This window comes from Notolabrus celidotus, chromosome 7, assembly GCF_009762535.1.
Source record: "Notolabrus celidotus isolate fNotCel1 chromosome 7, fNotCel1.pri, whole genome shotgun sequence".
NCBI classification, from domain to species: domain Eukaryota; kingdom Metazoa; phylum Chordata; class Actinopteri; order Labriformes; family Labridae; genus Notolabrus; species Notolabrus celidotus.
The window spans coordinates 19,262,520-19,278,780 of record NC_048278.1 but is presented as its reverse complement, the minus strand read 5'-3'; the positions used below and the strand labels follow the sequence as shown (position 1 = coordinate 19,278,780).

The following is a 16,261-nucleotide window of genomic DNA, read 5'->3' as shown; positions in this document are numbered from 1 at the left end:
CAGAGCCACTCTAAACAGAGGGGTGTGAAGTACTTAGGGTAAATGGGGTTGACAATTTTTACTGAAGGTAAAATAAAAAAGATAGTTTGAAATGATTTCATTTTTTTTAATAATACAGCAAGAGGCAAAAGCTAAATCTATATCTAGTCATGTCTTCTTTGGATGCAAAAAGATTGAAAAACAAGCTATATTGATTATAAAGATGCTGTTTTATATTGTATAGATTGATATTTATTAGAAAATAATGTGAACAGTGATTAATTATGTCAGCAATACACCTTTAAGCTAAAACTATCTTTTGTTTTTAACTTTTGCTGAGTAAAGTGGGCAGCTTGTATGCATCTCTTTAAAGTTAAAAGGCCATTTGAAGTGAAATACTGTGAATTCTGATGATAAATTGATGACAGTAGTCAGTTATCGTATGAGAATACCAATGTTTTGTCGGTCACTATGTTGGTGTGGATCAGACAAATTTAGCATTTGACAACATCCTCCAGAAACTTTGATGAGCAAAATGAAACAATTCCCTTTAAAAAAACAATTATTCAATGGTTAATAAAAGTAAACACAAGCTGAAGGCCCAACTCCAATATGGATTGACCCACAACTCACACCACATAATGGAATTTCTACTCAAATTTTTTTATCAAGAGTGTAAATTTAAAAGATCGTATGGGTTGAATGTCACATCCTCTTTGGCCAGCAGCCATGAAGCCATACGCTTCACTTCTTCATTCCGCAGAACCCGAAGGTCTAATGAAATCATGCAGGCCACCGAGACAAAGTCACCCTCTGCTGGTTCCCAACAGAGGAAGAATTATTAGACTGATAACGTCCTTGCTTTCTCTTCTAAGGGGGGAGAAAGGTGGCTGTTGTCAGAGATAAAGTCAGCCCCAAGGCATTGTTGAGGGCTAATAATGTTCAGTAATTTCTGTTTTATCTCATCCAGCATAATGCAGCAGCATGGACATGTAGCTAATCAGCAAAAATGTGTCTGATGTGAGAAGAGTGGTCTGAAGACATTCTGAAGAAGAGAATCTAAACAGCAGAGTGTGGACAAATTCTGACATGAAAAGCTACAGACTCAGTGAAACTTTGCTTTGCATTGAATCCTTCAATTTGCTGCTAAAGAGCACTGGCAGTATCAAAGTCCTAAATACTGTGTTTATTATTACTGTACATTATTACTGTACAAAATGTTTCTTCATTTCATGAAAAAGAAACCCTAGTTACCACAAGAGATGGCATAGCAACTATAAGGTTTATCAAGGCATTGCTCAATATAACTGCTTATCTAACCAACATGTGCATGTACTGGACTTTAACATGTGCAGACTTTGAAAGGACACACTTGTGTTCCTCCTAAAGAAACATTTTCTAGAGCTAAATTCTTGCTGCATTTACCCAGAACACCTTTCAACAATTCCTGAGAGACTGGGTCTGAACTTTTTCGTACAGCTTTTTCTTTTACAGAAAGGTGGGGAAATAAATAGCTTTAAAGAAAAAGGCTAGATGTTCTACAGCTACACTGCATCCCACGCCTGCACATGTTACATTTTACCAAAAAAATATCTTCATCCTCCATTTTTTGATTTTGGTCTCAAACTTGAGTTTCACTGCAAAATAGGAATGCTGGAAAAGCTGAACTTTTACATTTCTGTTGATGTTTTAAAAGTTAGATTTCTGCATCTTTGTAGTAGCAGTGATATATTGATCAGTGTGAAATCTAAGATGTGTTTTCATGTTTCATTTTGGTTTTCTCTGCCTATCAATGAGCTCAGACTACAGACTTCACATAAAAATGACTCAATGCACATACACATACCCAGTTCAACAACAACTCAGGTATCTTCATTATTTGTAATTTTATTTAAATAATATAATGTGTTTCCTGTCACTCTGTTCATGGCTTTTGCTTAGATAAGTGAGATATTGACCTATGTTTTGAGCTTGAAGACCAGACTAAATCTAATGTGCAGGGTGAGTCAGACAGACAAAAAAAAACAGAAGTTGAAAAGGACAGAGGAAGATAACATTAAAGAGAGACAATGGAAAAGAGAGAGGGATATGACTGTGATTAACAACACCCTTGCGTTATACAGAGTCCATTACCCTCGTCGGTGACACTGTAAGCTCTTCTCTGGCTCCATGATCAATCATTTTTATTTCCAAATCCTGGCATGTTCAAAGTGCAAGAGCTGCAATTTTGATTAAAGCTGACATCATTTGCAAAGTTTATGAAGGGATAGTATGATCATTTGACTGCTGGCTCTCACTTTGGCAAGCAGATGTCACAATAAATTTATGCAGCTGTAAAGAATTAGCTTCAAATTTAAATTGTCTGGATACAGTGCTCTGTGTTTTATCATCATTATCTACTGCATTTTTAAGCCAAAGTATACTCATGCTCTATGTGAAAACTATGCAGTCCTATATTCTGGGGAGTTATGGGTTAATAATTTGATTCTCATTCTCTCTGTACATTTAGTTTGTGTCTTTGGACAAAATGTGTGTATTTACAGTGTCATCAGAGTGTGTTTTCTTGATTGTATATGTATTGTCAAATTGTGTTAGTTCCTGGTTTCTGAAGAGGAGTATTGAGACCAAACAATGATGGTCGCCATGAACTCTTAAAAAAATGGTTTGACAAATTGAAGTGGATTCCAAAAGATTCCAAAATGTTCATCCCTTAGTCCTTAATACTGATATATTTGAATTAGGCCAAAACTGTAACTGTTTGTATGCATCTATCTCAGTCTCAAACCTTTTCATCTTTATAGGCATCATAGTCTGGTTAGCCAGATAACTGCAACCAAAAACCTGTCTTCTTGCAAAAGAACAAAACAAGGGAATTTCAATACTCAATACTGTGTTTATGTGTGCATATATTTGTGTGTGTGTGCTAGATAGACACCCAGAGTGCGAGAATGACCAACATCTATTTTTAGCCCAGTACCCAGTGAGTCATGTGATTCCCCCCTTCTCCCCTCTGATCCCTCCTTCCTTTCCTACTTCCATCTACTTCTATGTCTCCCTCCCCCTGTCTTTTGCTCTTCCGAAATCACATCCCCTCTTTCTCTCCTTGCTTATTTTACTTCAAAGACAGGCAAAACACAGACACAGTGACACAGGAGGAACCAGGAATGAAGGCGTCAAGAGACAGAAGGGAAAGTAGGTGGGAGGACAAATCTTTATCTTGACTAATGAGGGACAAGTACATAAGGGAGACATAAAAAAATCTGTTTCAATACATATCAAATACTGAGGGAAAATGGTACAAACCTAAGCAACTGCTATCATTGCTGTGACCAAGATACCTCTACATAAAAAAATAATTAGCAGCAGTACTCTAATACCCCAATAACTGTCGACTACAAAGGACGGTTGGTTACCGATTAATGGATTAGAACAACATCAAGCCATGAACAATGATAGTAAAGTCTCTTGACAAACTTTATCATTGTGGTTAGCTTACACTTAATTTAGAAATGGAAATGGAAGAAGGGTGTAAAGCATCATCAATGCTGCACCATAAAATCTTTGATTTGATCCCTTCCTTCTTGTGAATAAATGTATTTACCTCATCTTTCTACCACCCTGCCACTAGCACATGCAAGGTGAGTTTTTAAAGGATAACATCTTAAAAATCTTCATGACTGTGTATCAACAATACAAACATACAACACTGTTCAGACAGACAAAAGAGGGTCACATAGTCAAGCACAAGGCAAGTGCATAAATACACAAACAAGGACAATCATGTGCACAAACAGACACACAAAAATAGATGCAGAATGACACACACACACATTCACACACGGGCGTACATAAATATGCACTTAACACACATGCACACACACTGCACATCATAGGCAAATACAAGCTGACAAAAGCGAACAGACAGAGTCACAGTGACAGGACACTGACGCATGCATGAAGGGAGAGGACAAATATTAAACTGCTGTGAGGGATACAGCGTGCACAAACACACATATACACACACACTTATATGTTGACTCTCTGTCTTCTCTCTCTCTGATCATCTCTCTCTCTCTCTCTCTCTCTCTCTCTCTCTCTCTCTCTCTCTCTCTCTCTCCCTCTCTCTCTCTCTCTCTCTCTCTCTCTCTCTGTCTCTCTCTTTGCTGCTTCCTGTCATTCACTGACTCATCTGCTGCTCTTAATGAAATGCTATATAATCAGGATTGCAGATTGCGAGACCAGTGACTGGGTCATTGGCACTATAGACCCATACTACACATACTGTATGTGCACTGATAACCAGAAACACCACACACACACACACACACACACACACACACACACACACACACACACACACACACACACACACACGTACACACACATACACACACATACACACACACACACACACACACACGAACACACAAACAAACACACACACACACACACCCACACACACTCACACAAACACACAAACACTCAGTGTCTTCATCTGCCTGCTTTCCAGCCACCAATCCTGCTTTAAACCCTTTTCAATTATATGTACTCATGCGCATGCACTCGTATAGGCAAACACACACGCACAGTGGTGGAGTGGGGTTGGGGGGAGGTCATGATACTGCCAGAGAGAAGGGAATCAGAGTTGCAATTCCAGGGCTTATCGCGGAAAGAGGGTAAGACCATATCTGACACGCCAGCATGCCCAGTATGTAAACCTCTAAACACACACACACACACACACACACACACAGTGGAAAAAAGGAAAGAAAGAGAGAGTGCACATGCACACTCGCGGATCCGCATGCATGTGCTGTGAGATAACCCTTTGCAGTATTTTTGGAAAATCTGTCCCAGCATGCAAATGGTGGAACTCTGATATGACCGCCGAGGTGTCTTTTACTAACACGGCACATGGCAAGCGATGGATCAACACCAGCAGAGGAAAGAATTTGAGAGAAAACAGAGAAAAACAGCAGAGGGAAATGAAAGAAGCATCATAGGAGGGAAGAGAGGCAGAGATGAGAAACAGAGTGAAGGAGGAATGAAAGCAGGGGTAGATGAGGAGGAGGGGTGGGTGGTCATAACTGGTTAGAAATTTGACATAGTTTTCTATTCAAGAAAAAAAAGGGCCAATATAAAGAAGGGATGAAAAGCAAAAAGGAAAGAAGAGTACATGCAGAAGAGCAGAAAACATGGTGAGGGCAAGGATGCTGAGGAGGAGGGAGAATAGGAGCAGCTGGAAGGGTGATGATGGGTACAATACTGCAAATAGGGGAGGCATATTTTAAAAACGTCTATTTGCATCATCAAATTGAAGCTAGGCAGTTGCATAATACTCGCAAAACATTAAGCAAGGTTATTTCTAGTGTATTATCACAAATCAAATTTAGCTAGATGGATCCCCTCATATCTACAGAAGCCTGAGTCCTTGTGTGGTTTGACAGCAGCCATTGGCTATCACAAGCAAGCAAGCTGTGACAAAACACACCATTGGCTGAAAAGAAGTAGGAACACCACGGGGACAACACACTATTGGTTAATATTCCCAAAAATGCTGTTGGCGGTTCGTGGGTCATGTGTGTGCTTGCGCATGCACATATGTGTGTTTGAGCTTGAGCTAGTGTGTATGTGTGTGCTTATGTGTGTGCTTATGTGTGTGCTTATGTGTGTGCTTGTGTGTGTGTGTGTGTGTGTGTGAGTGTGTGTGTGTGTGTGTGTGTGTGTGTGTGTGTGTGTGTGTGTGTGTGTGTGTGTGTGTGTGTGTGTGTGTGTGTGTGTGTGTGTGTGTGTGTGTGTGTCCCAAGCCTAAGGCAACCAGGCCAGCGGCAACAATTACAGTGACGGATGTGAAAGAACTGGGTCGGCTTCGCAAGAGATCTGCCCCTGGGACGACAAGACCAGCCAGAGCCCTGAATCAATACAGAATACACACACTCACAAAGGCGCAAGGTTGTGTGTGACAAGAATTTACATAGAAACTAAGAGACAGATATTAATAACACAAAAGAGAAGGTGAACGTGCACCATGCACCACTGCACAAAGAAGTGCAAGCATGCAACACACTGTATACACTTGAAATATCTGTTTACTTCTGTGTACACACAGAAAACTTAATCAACCAAAATCCAGATGAGTCTCTGCCCCCCTGTGAGCCTGCTGTCTCTCACTCACTCACTGTGTGTGTGTGTGTGTGTGTGTGTGTGTGTGTGTGTGTGTGTGTGAGTGTGTGTGTGTGTGTGTGTGTGTGTGTGTGTGTGTGTGTGTGTGTGTGTGTGTGTGTGTGTGTGTGTGTGTGTGTGTGTGTGTGTGTGTGTGTGTGTGTTCTCTTTTCAGGGCCAGCAATGTTCACAGCTCATCCACATGGAACTCAGTGACACTTGAGGCACGTTTTCAGCTCATGTGTGATGTGTGTTTTTGTACAAGTAGGTAGTGTGTTTCAGTTCATGTTTATGTACTGTATGTGTATTTGTGTGTTCTACCTCTGGCAGAAAGCTTCTTGGTGTTGATGATTTTGGCAGCATATTCCTGTCCAGAGGAGATCTTCACGCACCTCCTGACCACAGAGAATGCGCCTCTGAAACAGACATCAACAGAAATATGTCTTGGTTAAAAGAAAAATCTGGGGTTACAATACAAGATGTGAATAAACCAAATCAATTAAGCCAGATTAATTCTGGGAAACCTGGCTTGAAGAGCATAAGACATTGAACTTTACATTGGTAAAAGCTTTAAAAGGGTATAGTCTTGCTCTAAACTCAGCAATAATTGCAAGGTGAGTTAAATTTTCATAAATCTGATCCTCACTACCTAAGCCTGAGATAAAATAAGCATAAAAACTATCTATAAAATTAGCTTCACCTAGTTTGGAATCAATCTGGTCTGTCCAGTTGTTTCAATAGAGGTATTGAGTATTGGCAAGTTCACTGTTCAATGCACTGGTTTCATAATTTGTTATCTCCTATAATTTGACTTATTCCTTCTTTTCCAAACAGTCGCCTTTACAACAGAGTTGAAGATTAAAGCTAACAGCAGCAACAACTGTTTGAGTTAAGCTAGGAAGAATTGTGCACTGACAGTGGAGAGTGAAACCTCATTTAAAACTAAAAAACATTAAAGCAGTTTGATGTTAAAAATCTGTTTGTGTCTTTTGTTTGGACAAGCACAGTCAACACAGGATGGCAGGAGAGGCTAGAAACGGAATTGATGCTAACTCTGTTGTTAGCTCAGCTTGTTTCTTGGTTCCTCGCTTAGTTTTTGGTCAGGGTGTACTGAGTAGGGAAATATAAGACTAAAAGCACTGATGGTGGGTATTCTGTAAAGCTCATTCCTTGGTATCCAACATCTCTAAGTGTCTGGAAGACTGGGTTTCCATGGTTACGTTAAAAAATCAGATGTCCTAAAAAAATCAAATAAGCCGTGTTACTGAAATAAACCTGATTTTATTGATCTTTTTTGTATCAGAAAACAGCTTTTCAATGTCTGTAATTGCATGCTATCTGAGCTTAAATTGTAGTATTTTTTTCAAAAACATGGATGCAGTATCCAGCCTCACACAAACACATTCACACTCCACACCCACAGTACATGCTGTCCTTATCACTACACAAGACCATTAACACCAACCAACATGCCTACCAGCCTTCCATTGTTTAGGCTGAATGTTGTTCTGTTGTTTCAGGCACATGTATTAAGATGAAAAAACTAGGTCAGCTATATTCGAGAGAGGATAAAAAGAGTAGTGCTGCATCTCTCATCTCTAAATGCAGCCATGGAGCCATCCGTCTCAGCTCTGCTCGGCTCAGCTCTGCAGCCACGCAGGCTGCTTTGCTATTCAAGCTCCATCTCCGTTTGTGCACGCCTTTTCTCTCAAATCAAATCTGTTCTCATCGTGTCTCGCTCTTGACAACATCAGAGTCATCACAGACAGTTAGTAGCACTCAGATTCAGACACTGGAGAGACAAAGGAGAGAACAACCATTACCTGAAATGAACCCTGTTCTTTCACTCACTCCTCACCTCTAATGGCTGACAACTGATGCATGATGTTACTGTGAAATATTTTATTTGGTTAAATCAGTGAGAAATAACCGAAGCATTGTGCCTATGTAATCACTAGCGACTGCTGAGCTACAGGGATGTCCGAGTTATCTAACATCCTCTGGAGTGAGCAGCTTGCAATGAAAGCTTACCTCTAATTTATAGGGGATTTGGCAAAGGAAACGATCATAGCATAACATGTTATGTAAGAATTTTACTCTACAATCCCCTGTAGTTTTTTAGCTTGTTGCTGTTAGGCGCTTGTAGCAAAGAATAAGAATCTGCACAGAAAAATTTACTTTACTTTTTTTATATATATGTAAAATAATGGCAAGTTAGTTTGAATAAAGGTTTAGCGATAGCAGCCTTACTTTTACTGTCAAAGTCTTCCGTTTGTTAAAGATCTCAGACAAATACAGCTCTACAGTTAGATGTGATAGACTTTTGTTATGTATTGACATTGTAAAATGTGATGGCAAACAAAGGACATGTCTGCTATAAACAAATGTAACCAACTCTAATTTCTGGTATGAAACATTATACATTTGTCAGTCACCATGATGTTGTCAGGCTACACAGCAGAATCTTTTAAATTGATCTGCTATCAAAGCGCAAAACTATCATGCAATATATATTAAACAGAGAAATATAGGCTTGATATTCACACTGACAGATCAACAATCTAAACCATTGTAAAGGGTCGCCTGTTAGATTTTGCAGAAAATATCAAATTTAAAGGAATTCAACATCCCAAAAATCCCTATGGTAAAACATGTGAAGTATATTTGATGTAAGATGCTAACACGTGATATGCAAATCCAAATCTTTGTTGGGTTACTATTTTTTAATTGCAGCATGGATGGTCATTTCTAATAATAATATCATGTCATTTTTTTCACAGTCATTTTCATGTTCACAGTGTTCTGAGCTGGTGTGCTGTTAGGTTGTGTGGAGTAGGATGGTGCTGCACACAGCAAGAGATCAGGTGGTTTAAAAGGTACTATAAAAGCAATATGGCTGCATTATTAATGGCATATGGTGTAAGAGGAACACTTGGGATCATAAACGAGGCTATATAGAATTCTTCTTCCCTATCAGAACCACAGTCCTCTGTTGAAGGGTGATGGGGGATCGATAGCTACCGCCAGCTGAAATGCTATGCGTGCAGACAGGGGGTAACTGGGAGACCATTTTTGTCTCAGTCTTGCACTGCGGAGCCCCTCTCGCTCTCTCTGCTTCAGGTCAAAGTCAACCCAAACTGCAGGTAATCTGGGACTCTATACAGTGACCGCGGGGCGCTGGGCAGAATGCAGGGTTAGGCTGCCATACTTGAAAACAGAGGTATACATGAAGACATCCGTGAGCGCGCGCGCGCGCACACACGCATGTACCTGGATCACCCCAGCTCTCCCTCTCCCAGGGGTGAGGAATTCCCTGTCTGTGTCCGATAATTGACCGCAGCTCGGTGCTTGGCTGAAGAATGTGTCATCGCCAACTACATGGTCCGCTGTCGCATTACCGAGTGTGTATTTCTGTCAAGCGGGAGGAGGGGATTTGGGGTTGGGGGGGGTGGGCAGGGAGAGAAAGAGGGAGATAGGGGGAGGTGGGTTTCTAAGTCTCACCATTTCACACACCCCGATTGCATTTCACCCCCGTTCAATTTACAACATGGGAGCTCCTCGCCCTCCTGTGGCACCCAAAGGTCGAAATGCAACATCGGTGGCTGTACAGGATGGAGGCTAAATGACGACGCGCTCGCTTCGACATCTTCTTTCGTAAGGACAAAACGTAAGCAGGGCGTTCAGATGTGGGATTAAAACAAACAGGATGCCACACTGCACAGGCCCGCATGAAACATTACAGCGTATTTTAGCCCCCCTGCATCATGGCTTTATGGCTACCAGCGACGCGCACACACGCACAATCACACATATACAAAAACGCACAGAGACTGGAATCCGCGTCCTTAAGCCAGGCGGCCCATTACATAACAGGCTGACATTTCATACAGAGATGATGATGCCGGATGCTTAAAAAAATGCTCCTTACTTTCCCAGTTCCTCGAACAGCTGATATTCATCGGTAAATCTCGTGCAGATCGTTAACGCCATTCTGAAATCGGTGCCAAGGGGAGACGCAGATAAGGTGCACTCACAAACAGTATCCACCACACACAGTCGTCAACGCCGCCCGAGTTTGTCCTGGACCTGCAAACCAAACGGAGGGATTCATACACAGCAGAAGCGCATCGGCGGGATGATTCCTGCAGCAATTGCACTGCCTGTGCGAGCGCTTCAATCTGGAGATCTGGAGTATTCTGTTTTTCTGTTTTCCTCACACGAAGCGGCTTGTCACAGCTCGTAGACGCATCATTTTGTGAGCATTCCGGTTTCCGTGGAGCGTGTCCGTCCAGCCTTGCAAGTGTCGTCTCTGTGCGCGCATCAGACACCGCACTACCGCGCCTACCTCTGGCTGTGCAATCAGTCCCGCCCCTTTGCCTGCATTCTCACACACCAAATACAAACAAATACTAAAACATTAAAAGAAAACAGCTTCTGTCGCTACATATTGTATATTTCAAACAATAGCCTACCATGTGTGCGTACATTTTAATGCACCACAACTACTATTGGAAACTCGAGAACCAGACTGTTGACTTAAAAAGAAACGTGCAGCGACGGTCTGAGACTCGGGGGCATAAAAGTTTATGATTTAAGTATGCATGGATTGCTTATTCAAGACAGAAAAATGTCATAAAAGTTTTCTCAAAATGATGCGTGTGCCATGTAAAACTACTTTACAAATGGCACATGAAAGATCCAGTAATCCTGCAGCAGTACTGCTAAAAGGTTCAATGTTTTATAGTTGGGGTATCCTCTTTTTTCTTTTTTGGGGGGGGGCTGAATCATTAATAGCAAAGAAAACCTTAGCATCATAATCCTGGGGATAATTATATCTGCAGGGGTTGGGTGGTTCCTACATGCAACAACAAGCGAGGTGCCTCAATCTGATTTTACTGACAGAAGATGTGACAGTTAAATGCATTAAAAATTGTTTTATTGGTGCATTTCAAAGGTTAAATTGTTTAAACTATGCCTTATCAAACTTCTCTGTACATTCTTGGACTATGATGTTATTTATGCATATAATACCAAACTCAGGCTTAGGCCCTGCAGCACAATGAGGTCATCAGACCAGCAACTCCATGTTCTATGGATCTAAAGTATTGACAATGATGAATTATGACTATGATGTCATGGTTCAATATGTAACTATGATTCAGGGTATATAACCCAGAAAAAAAATCAAAGTACTAAAGTAGTAAAAGACCTTTTAAAAAATATTAATACAAGGAGATCAAAAGCATGCTGTTAAAATCAACTTTTGATTATGATTCCATACAAAGGATTCCCAGATTACTGACACATCAGCTATTTCAAGGAAATGTTCTGGATTTGTTCCACCTTCTTGTCAGATGTTGTTAGGTCACTTGTTCTGTCACACAATGAGTAGTCTGCTTATCTGGTCAAGTGCTGCTGAAAAACATCTAAAAAAAACTTCAAGTTGTACAAAATAGAGCTGCCAGATTGGCTCTGAACTGTTCTTTTCATACTAATGTGCTTGAGATGCATAAAAGATTATATTGGCTAACTGTGGAGGCTAAATTAAAACCACGTCTCCTGTCATTTATGCAAACTGTTACATGGAACAACACACCACAGTTCTTTTGTAATATACTCAAATATTCTGGTTTTAATCATACTACACGTCATGTGAGCACTGGTCATCTGCTAACACCAAGTCCTAGAACCAACTGTATGATGAGATCTGTTCTTTTTACAGGTTCCTCTGCCTGGAATCAAGTCCCCACTAACATGAGACAGGGTTCCCACGTGTCCTGGAAAACCTGGAAAACCTGGAAAACAGTTGACCAGTTTTCCAGTAATGGAAAACACCTGGAAAATGGGAGAAAAAGTAAAATGTCCTGGAAAATCACATATAGTCCTGGAAAATTATTCCAAGATGGCTGTGTGTGACCTGACCCTATTAAAAAAAACACATCCCCATTCATTGAAAGTTTAGTGCACGCTGTGCTGGAACCCTAGGGTTAGGGTTAAGGTTATGATTAAGGTTAGGTTTAGGGTTAGGGTTGTGATTAGGGTTAGGGTTAGGGTTGTGAGTAGGGTTAGGGTTAGGGTTGTGATTAGGGTTAGGGTTAGGGTTGTGATTAGGGTTAGGGTTGTGATTAGGGTCAGGGTTAGGGTTGTGATTAGGGTTAGGGTATTGATTAGGGTTAAGGTTATGATTAGGGTTAGGTTTACGGTTAGGGTTGTGATTAGGGTTAGGGTTGTGATTAGGGACAGGGTTAGGGTTGTGATTAGGGTTAGGGTATTGATTAGGGTTAAGGTTATGATTAGGGTTAGGGTTATGATTAGGGTTAGGTTTAGGGTTAGGGTTGTGATTAGGGTTAGGGTTAGGATTGTGATTAGGGTTAGGGTTGTGATTAGGGTTAGGGTTGAGATTAGGGTTAGGGTTGTGATTAGGGTTAGGGTTGTGATTAGGGTTAGGGTATTGATTAGGGTTAAGGTTATGATTAGGGTTAGGGTTAGGATTAGGGTTAGGGTTAGGGTTGTGATTAGGGTTAGGGTTAAGGTTAGGGTTGTGATTAGGGTTAGGGTTGTGATTAGGGTTAAGGTTAGGGTTGTGATTAGGGTTAGGGTTCTGATTAGGGTTAGGGTTGTGATTAGGGTCAGGGTTAGGGTTGTGATTAGGGTTAGGGTTGTGATTAGGGTTAGGGTTAGGGTTGTGATTAGGGTTAGGGTATTGATTAGGGTTAAGGTTATGATTAGGGTTAGGGTTATGATTAGGGTTTGGGTAAGGATTAGGGTTAGGGTTAGGTTTAGGGTTAGGGTTGTGATTAGGGTTAAGGTTAGGGTTAGGGTTGTGATTAGGTTTAGGGTTGTGATTAGGGTTAGGGTTTTGATAAGGGGAAGGGTTGTGATAAGGGTTAGGGTTAGGGTTGTGATTAGGGTTAGGGTTTTGATTAGGGTTAGGGTTGTGATAAGGGGAAGGGTTGTGATAAGGGTTAGGGTTAGGGTTGTGATTAGGGTTAGGGTATTGATTATGGTTAAGGTTAAGATTAGGGTTATGATTAGGGTTAGGGTTAGGATTAGGGTTAGGTTTAGGGTTGGGGTTAGGATTAGGGTTAGGATTAGGGTTAGGGTTAGAATAAGGGTTATGATTAGGGTTAGGGTTAGGATTAGGGTTAGTGTTATGATTAGGGTTAGGGTTGTGATTGGGGTTAGGGTTAGGGTTGGGATTAGGGTTAGGGTTAGGATTAGGATTAGTGTTAGGGTTAGGGTTAGTTTTAGGGTTAGGGTTAGAACCACAACTTAACTTAAGCAAACAGAACCAGAACCAAACTCATGCAAACAGAACTAAAACCAAACTCAAGCAAACAGAACCAGAACCAAACTCAAGCAAACCCAACCAGAACCGAACCAGACCTGAACCAGAACCGAAACAGAACCGTACCAGAACTGAACCAGAACCGAACCAGAACCGAATCAGAACCGTACCAAAACCGAACCAGAACAGAACCTGAACAGAACCGAACCAGAACAGAACCGAACCAGAACAGAACAGAACCAGAACAGAACCAGAACCAAACTCAAGCAAACAGAACCAGAACCAGAACCAAACTCAAGCAAACAGAACCAGAACCAAACTCAAGCAAACCCAACCAGAACCGAACCAGACCTGAACCAGAACCGAACCAGAACCGTACCAGAACTGAACCAGAACCGAACAGAATCAGAACCATACCAGAATCGTACCAAAACCGAACCAGAACAGAACCAGAACAGAACCGAACAAGAACCGTACCAGAACCGTACCAGAACCGAACCAGAACCGAACCGAACCAGAACCGAACTCAAGCAAACAGAACCAGAACCAGAACCAAACTCAAGCAAACAGAACCAGAACCAAACTCAAGCAAACAGAACCAGAACCAGAACCAAACTGAAGCCAACAGAACCAGAACCAAACTGTTTTGAAAGTCTTTGTTTTATTCATTTTTGGTGCCATGTGTTTGTGTTTATTTTGTAGTTTGTGTTTATTTTGTAGTTTAATGCTACTTATGGTTTATTTGCTCAGATACTTAGTTTATTTTTTATTTTCATTCTTGATTTTTATAATTGGCTGCTATTGCATCTTTGTTTTATGGATAATGTGTGATTTTAAATAATTGTTATTCTTGTTTTTGTTTTGTTGTGTGGACCCCAGGAAGACTAGCAACCACAATGTGGAAGCTAATGGGGATCCTAATAAAAAAATAAAAAAATAAATCAGAAGGTTAAAAGACAGCAGAATGATATTTCTTGTCAGAAAATATTACTTCTGCATACGGGCAAAGATCAGCAAAGAGAAAACACTTTCTCTACAAAGGGCTCCAATATTGACACAAACATAAGGTTCCTTACAGAGGCTTTAAGGTTCCTCACAGAGGCTTTAATGTTCTCAAATGATGCAAAGAATATCTGACTACACCTTTTATAGTATTTTTTGAAGGGAAATAATTGAAGAAAGCTTTAATTTAATTTACAGTTGTACTTTATTTACAGTGTCAAAAGACAGAGCAATTGAATCCAATGAAATAACATATCATAAATACATAAATAAATATGTTTAACACTTCTTAAAAAGACAAGCTAGCAATAACACACAAGTAACATTCAAACCAACACTGACATAGTTCTAAATAAATAAGTGTTTGATACAAACATACTCATTCTGTTAAATGCCATTCCAAGTTTGCAATAACTGACCAGGACAATAAGCAGCCCTTCAGTATGAAATGGGATGAGATGTTGTGATTAAATCATCCCCTTACAAAAATAAATACTGTTTGGTATGTCATAAACAGAAAGTTTCCACACACACTCCTCTCCTGGACAGCTCAGCGTCTTTTTCTGTTGAGGAAAGAAACGAAATAAATGGTTAGTTTGTGAACATTTTGGTAAATTTTTCCCAGTTTGTTCAATTAAACTAAACCAACAAATGCTGTATCTCTGACTAATACTTACGTTAACATGATCCTATTAATGACTCTCTTAACCCATGGAGCCTCAGGATCAAGGCAAACTTCTTGCTTTGTCTTCTTCAGAGTGGCACTGCAACACCAAGGAAGAAGGAGAGATTAAGTCACAACACCCGGACTTTGATGAACACTTTATGGAAAAAGTCATTAAGTAACAATTGCTTATTCTCTATCTTCATCACAATGTAAAGATGATGAAGGGTTTCAATTAGGGCCTTACATGATTTCAGTCTCCTCGCAGTGGGAGTTTGCAGGAATCAGCTCGACTTTCTCAATGTGGCGGCCGATGGGTTTGCTCTCTGTCTGGATGCAGCGGCAGTGCTTCTCCACCCCCAGACTCATTCCTGATAGGACACATACAAAAGAAACATGTGGTTACAAAGTGCAACAGTTATCAGAGAAAACTCTTAAGCATTGAGGGGAAAAAAGAACAGGAGAATGTGCAAAACAGAGACAGTTCAGATGCCAAGATGGAAAAAAATAAACTTGAAAAAAGAGAAACAAGCATAGCTCAATTCTGTTGTATTAAACCCTTGAAAAAGAAGTCTTACCTTCACTCATAGTCAAAAGGGCCAGGAGCACCACAATTGTTGCGAAGATAACTCTGCTGCTCATCATTTTGACCTTACAACTTCTGTAAAACTTAAGGATAAGAATTCTATTGTCTAATGAAGCTTGTTGTAGAAGTAAATAAGTTTCTTATTCTTCCACTTTTCTTGTTCCTTTGGCTCACTTAAGTCTCTCCTCAGCTTCTCCTTTTCTTGCTTCAGCTGCGTTCTTGCTCTGCTGTTTGAATCTAGCGCTGTAAAGGGGAGTGTGTCTCCTTTTATAGCCAGCTCCTGGAAGTGACTCATTCTCAAACCAAGATGTTGCGCAAACTTGGAGAGTCAACTGTTTCAGGGAATTTACACAGTGAGGATTTTTGGATTGACAGATATGCGGGCTCACGGGGCACACTTGTCACCCTTACAATTATCATTTGGAAAAACACAGTGACTAAAAGTTTGTTAGAGTAATCTGTTAATGTTAAAGGAATGTTTCAGAGAAAGGCTTTGCGATATCAAGGTCCCTGCTGTATCATACAATACACTATTACTCACTTAGAGTCCACAGATAAGAAGTTGGTAAATTATTAATCA

At 40.5% G+C, this 16,261-nt stretch overlaps 2 protein-coding genes across 2 annotated transcripts in view; both read right to left on the bottom strand.

Annotated features, from left to right (window-relative positions):
- Positions 1–10,435, bottom strand: part of camk2d2 (calcium/calmodulin-dependent protein kinase (CaM kinase) II delta 2) — a 37,883-nt gene extending 27,448 nt beyond the window's left edge. The window contains 2 exon segments of the mRNA XM_034688814.1: positions 6,463–6,557; positions 10,070–10,435. Of these exon segments, the coding sequence (XP_034544705.1) occupies positions 6,463–6,557; positions 10,070–10,131 (157 nt within the window). The 5' untranslated portion in view covers positions 10,132–10,435.
- Positions 10,436–14,617: 4,182 nt separating this feature from the next.
- LOC117816033 (interleukin-8-like) lies at positions 14,618–15,932 on the bottom strand. The gene is made up of 4 exons (XM_034688112.1): positions 15,674–15,932; positions 15,343–15,466; positions 15,109–15,195; positions 14,618–14,994 (listed from the first exon to the last, which is right to left on the bottom strand). The coding sequence occupies exons 1-4, from the start codon at positions 15,738–15,740 to the stop codon at positions 14,982–14,984; spliced, it is 291 nt and encodes a 96-aa protein (XP_034544003.1). The 5' UTR covers positions 15,741–15,932; the 3' UTR covers positions 14,618–14,981.
- Positions 15,933–16,261: the final 329 nt, after the last annotated feature.

Bases quoted from the DNA above. Each gene is read 5' to 3' on its own strand.
- LOC117816033 (XM_034688112.1), bottom strand. From the start codon at position 15,740: ATGATGAGCAGCAGAGTTATCTTCGCAACAATTGTGGTGCTCCTGGCC. The intron at 15,467-15,673 runs GTAAGACTTCTT...GTGTCCTATCAG, and splicing joins CCTTTTGACTATGAGTGAAG to GAATGAGTCTGGGGGTGGAG. The intron at 15,196-15,342 runs GTAAGGCCCTAA...TTGGTGTTGCAG, and splicing joins TGCGAGGAGACTGAAATCAT to TGCCACTCTGAAGAAGACAA.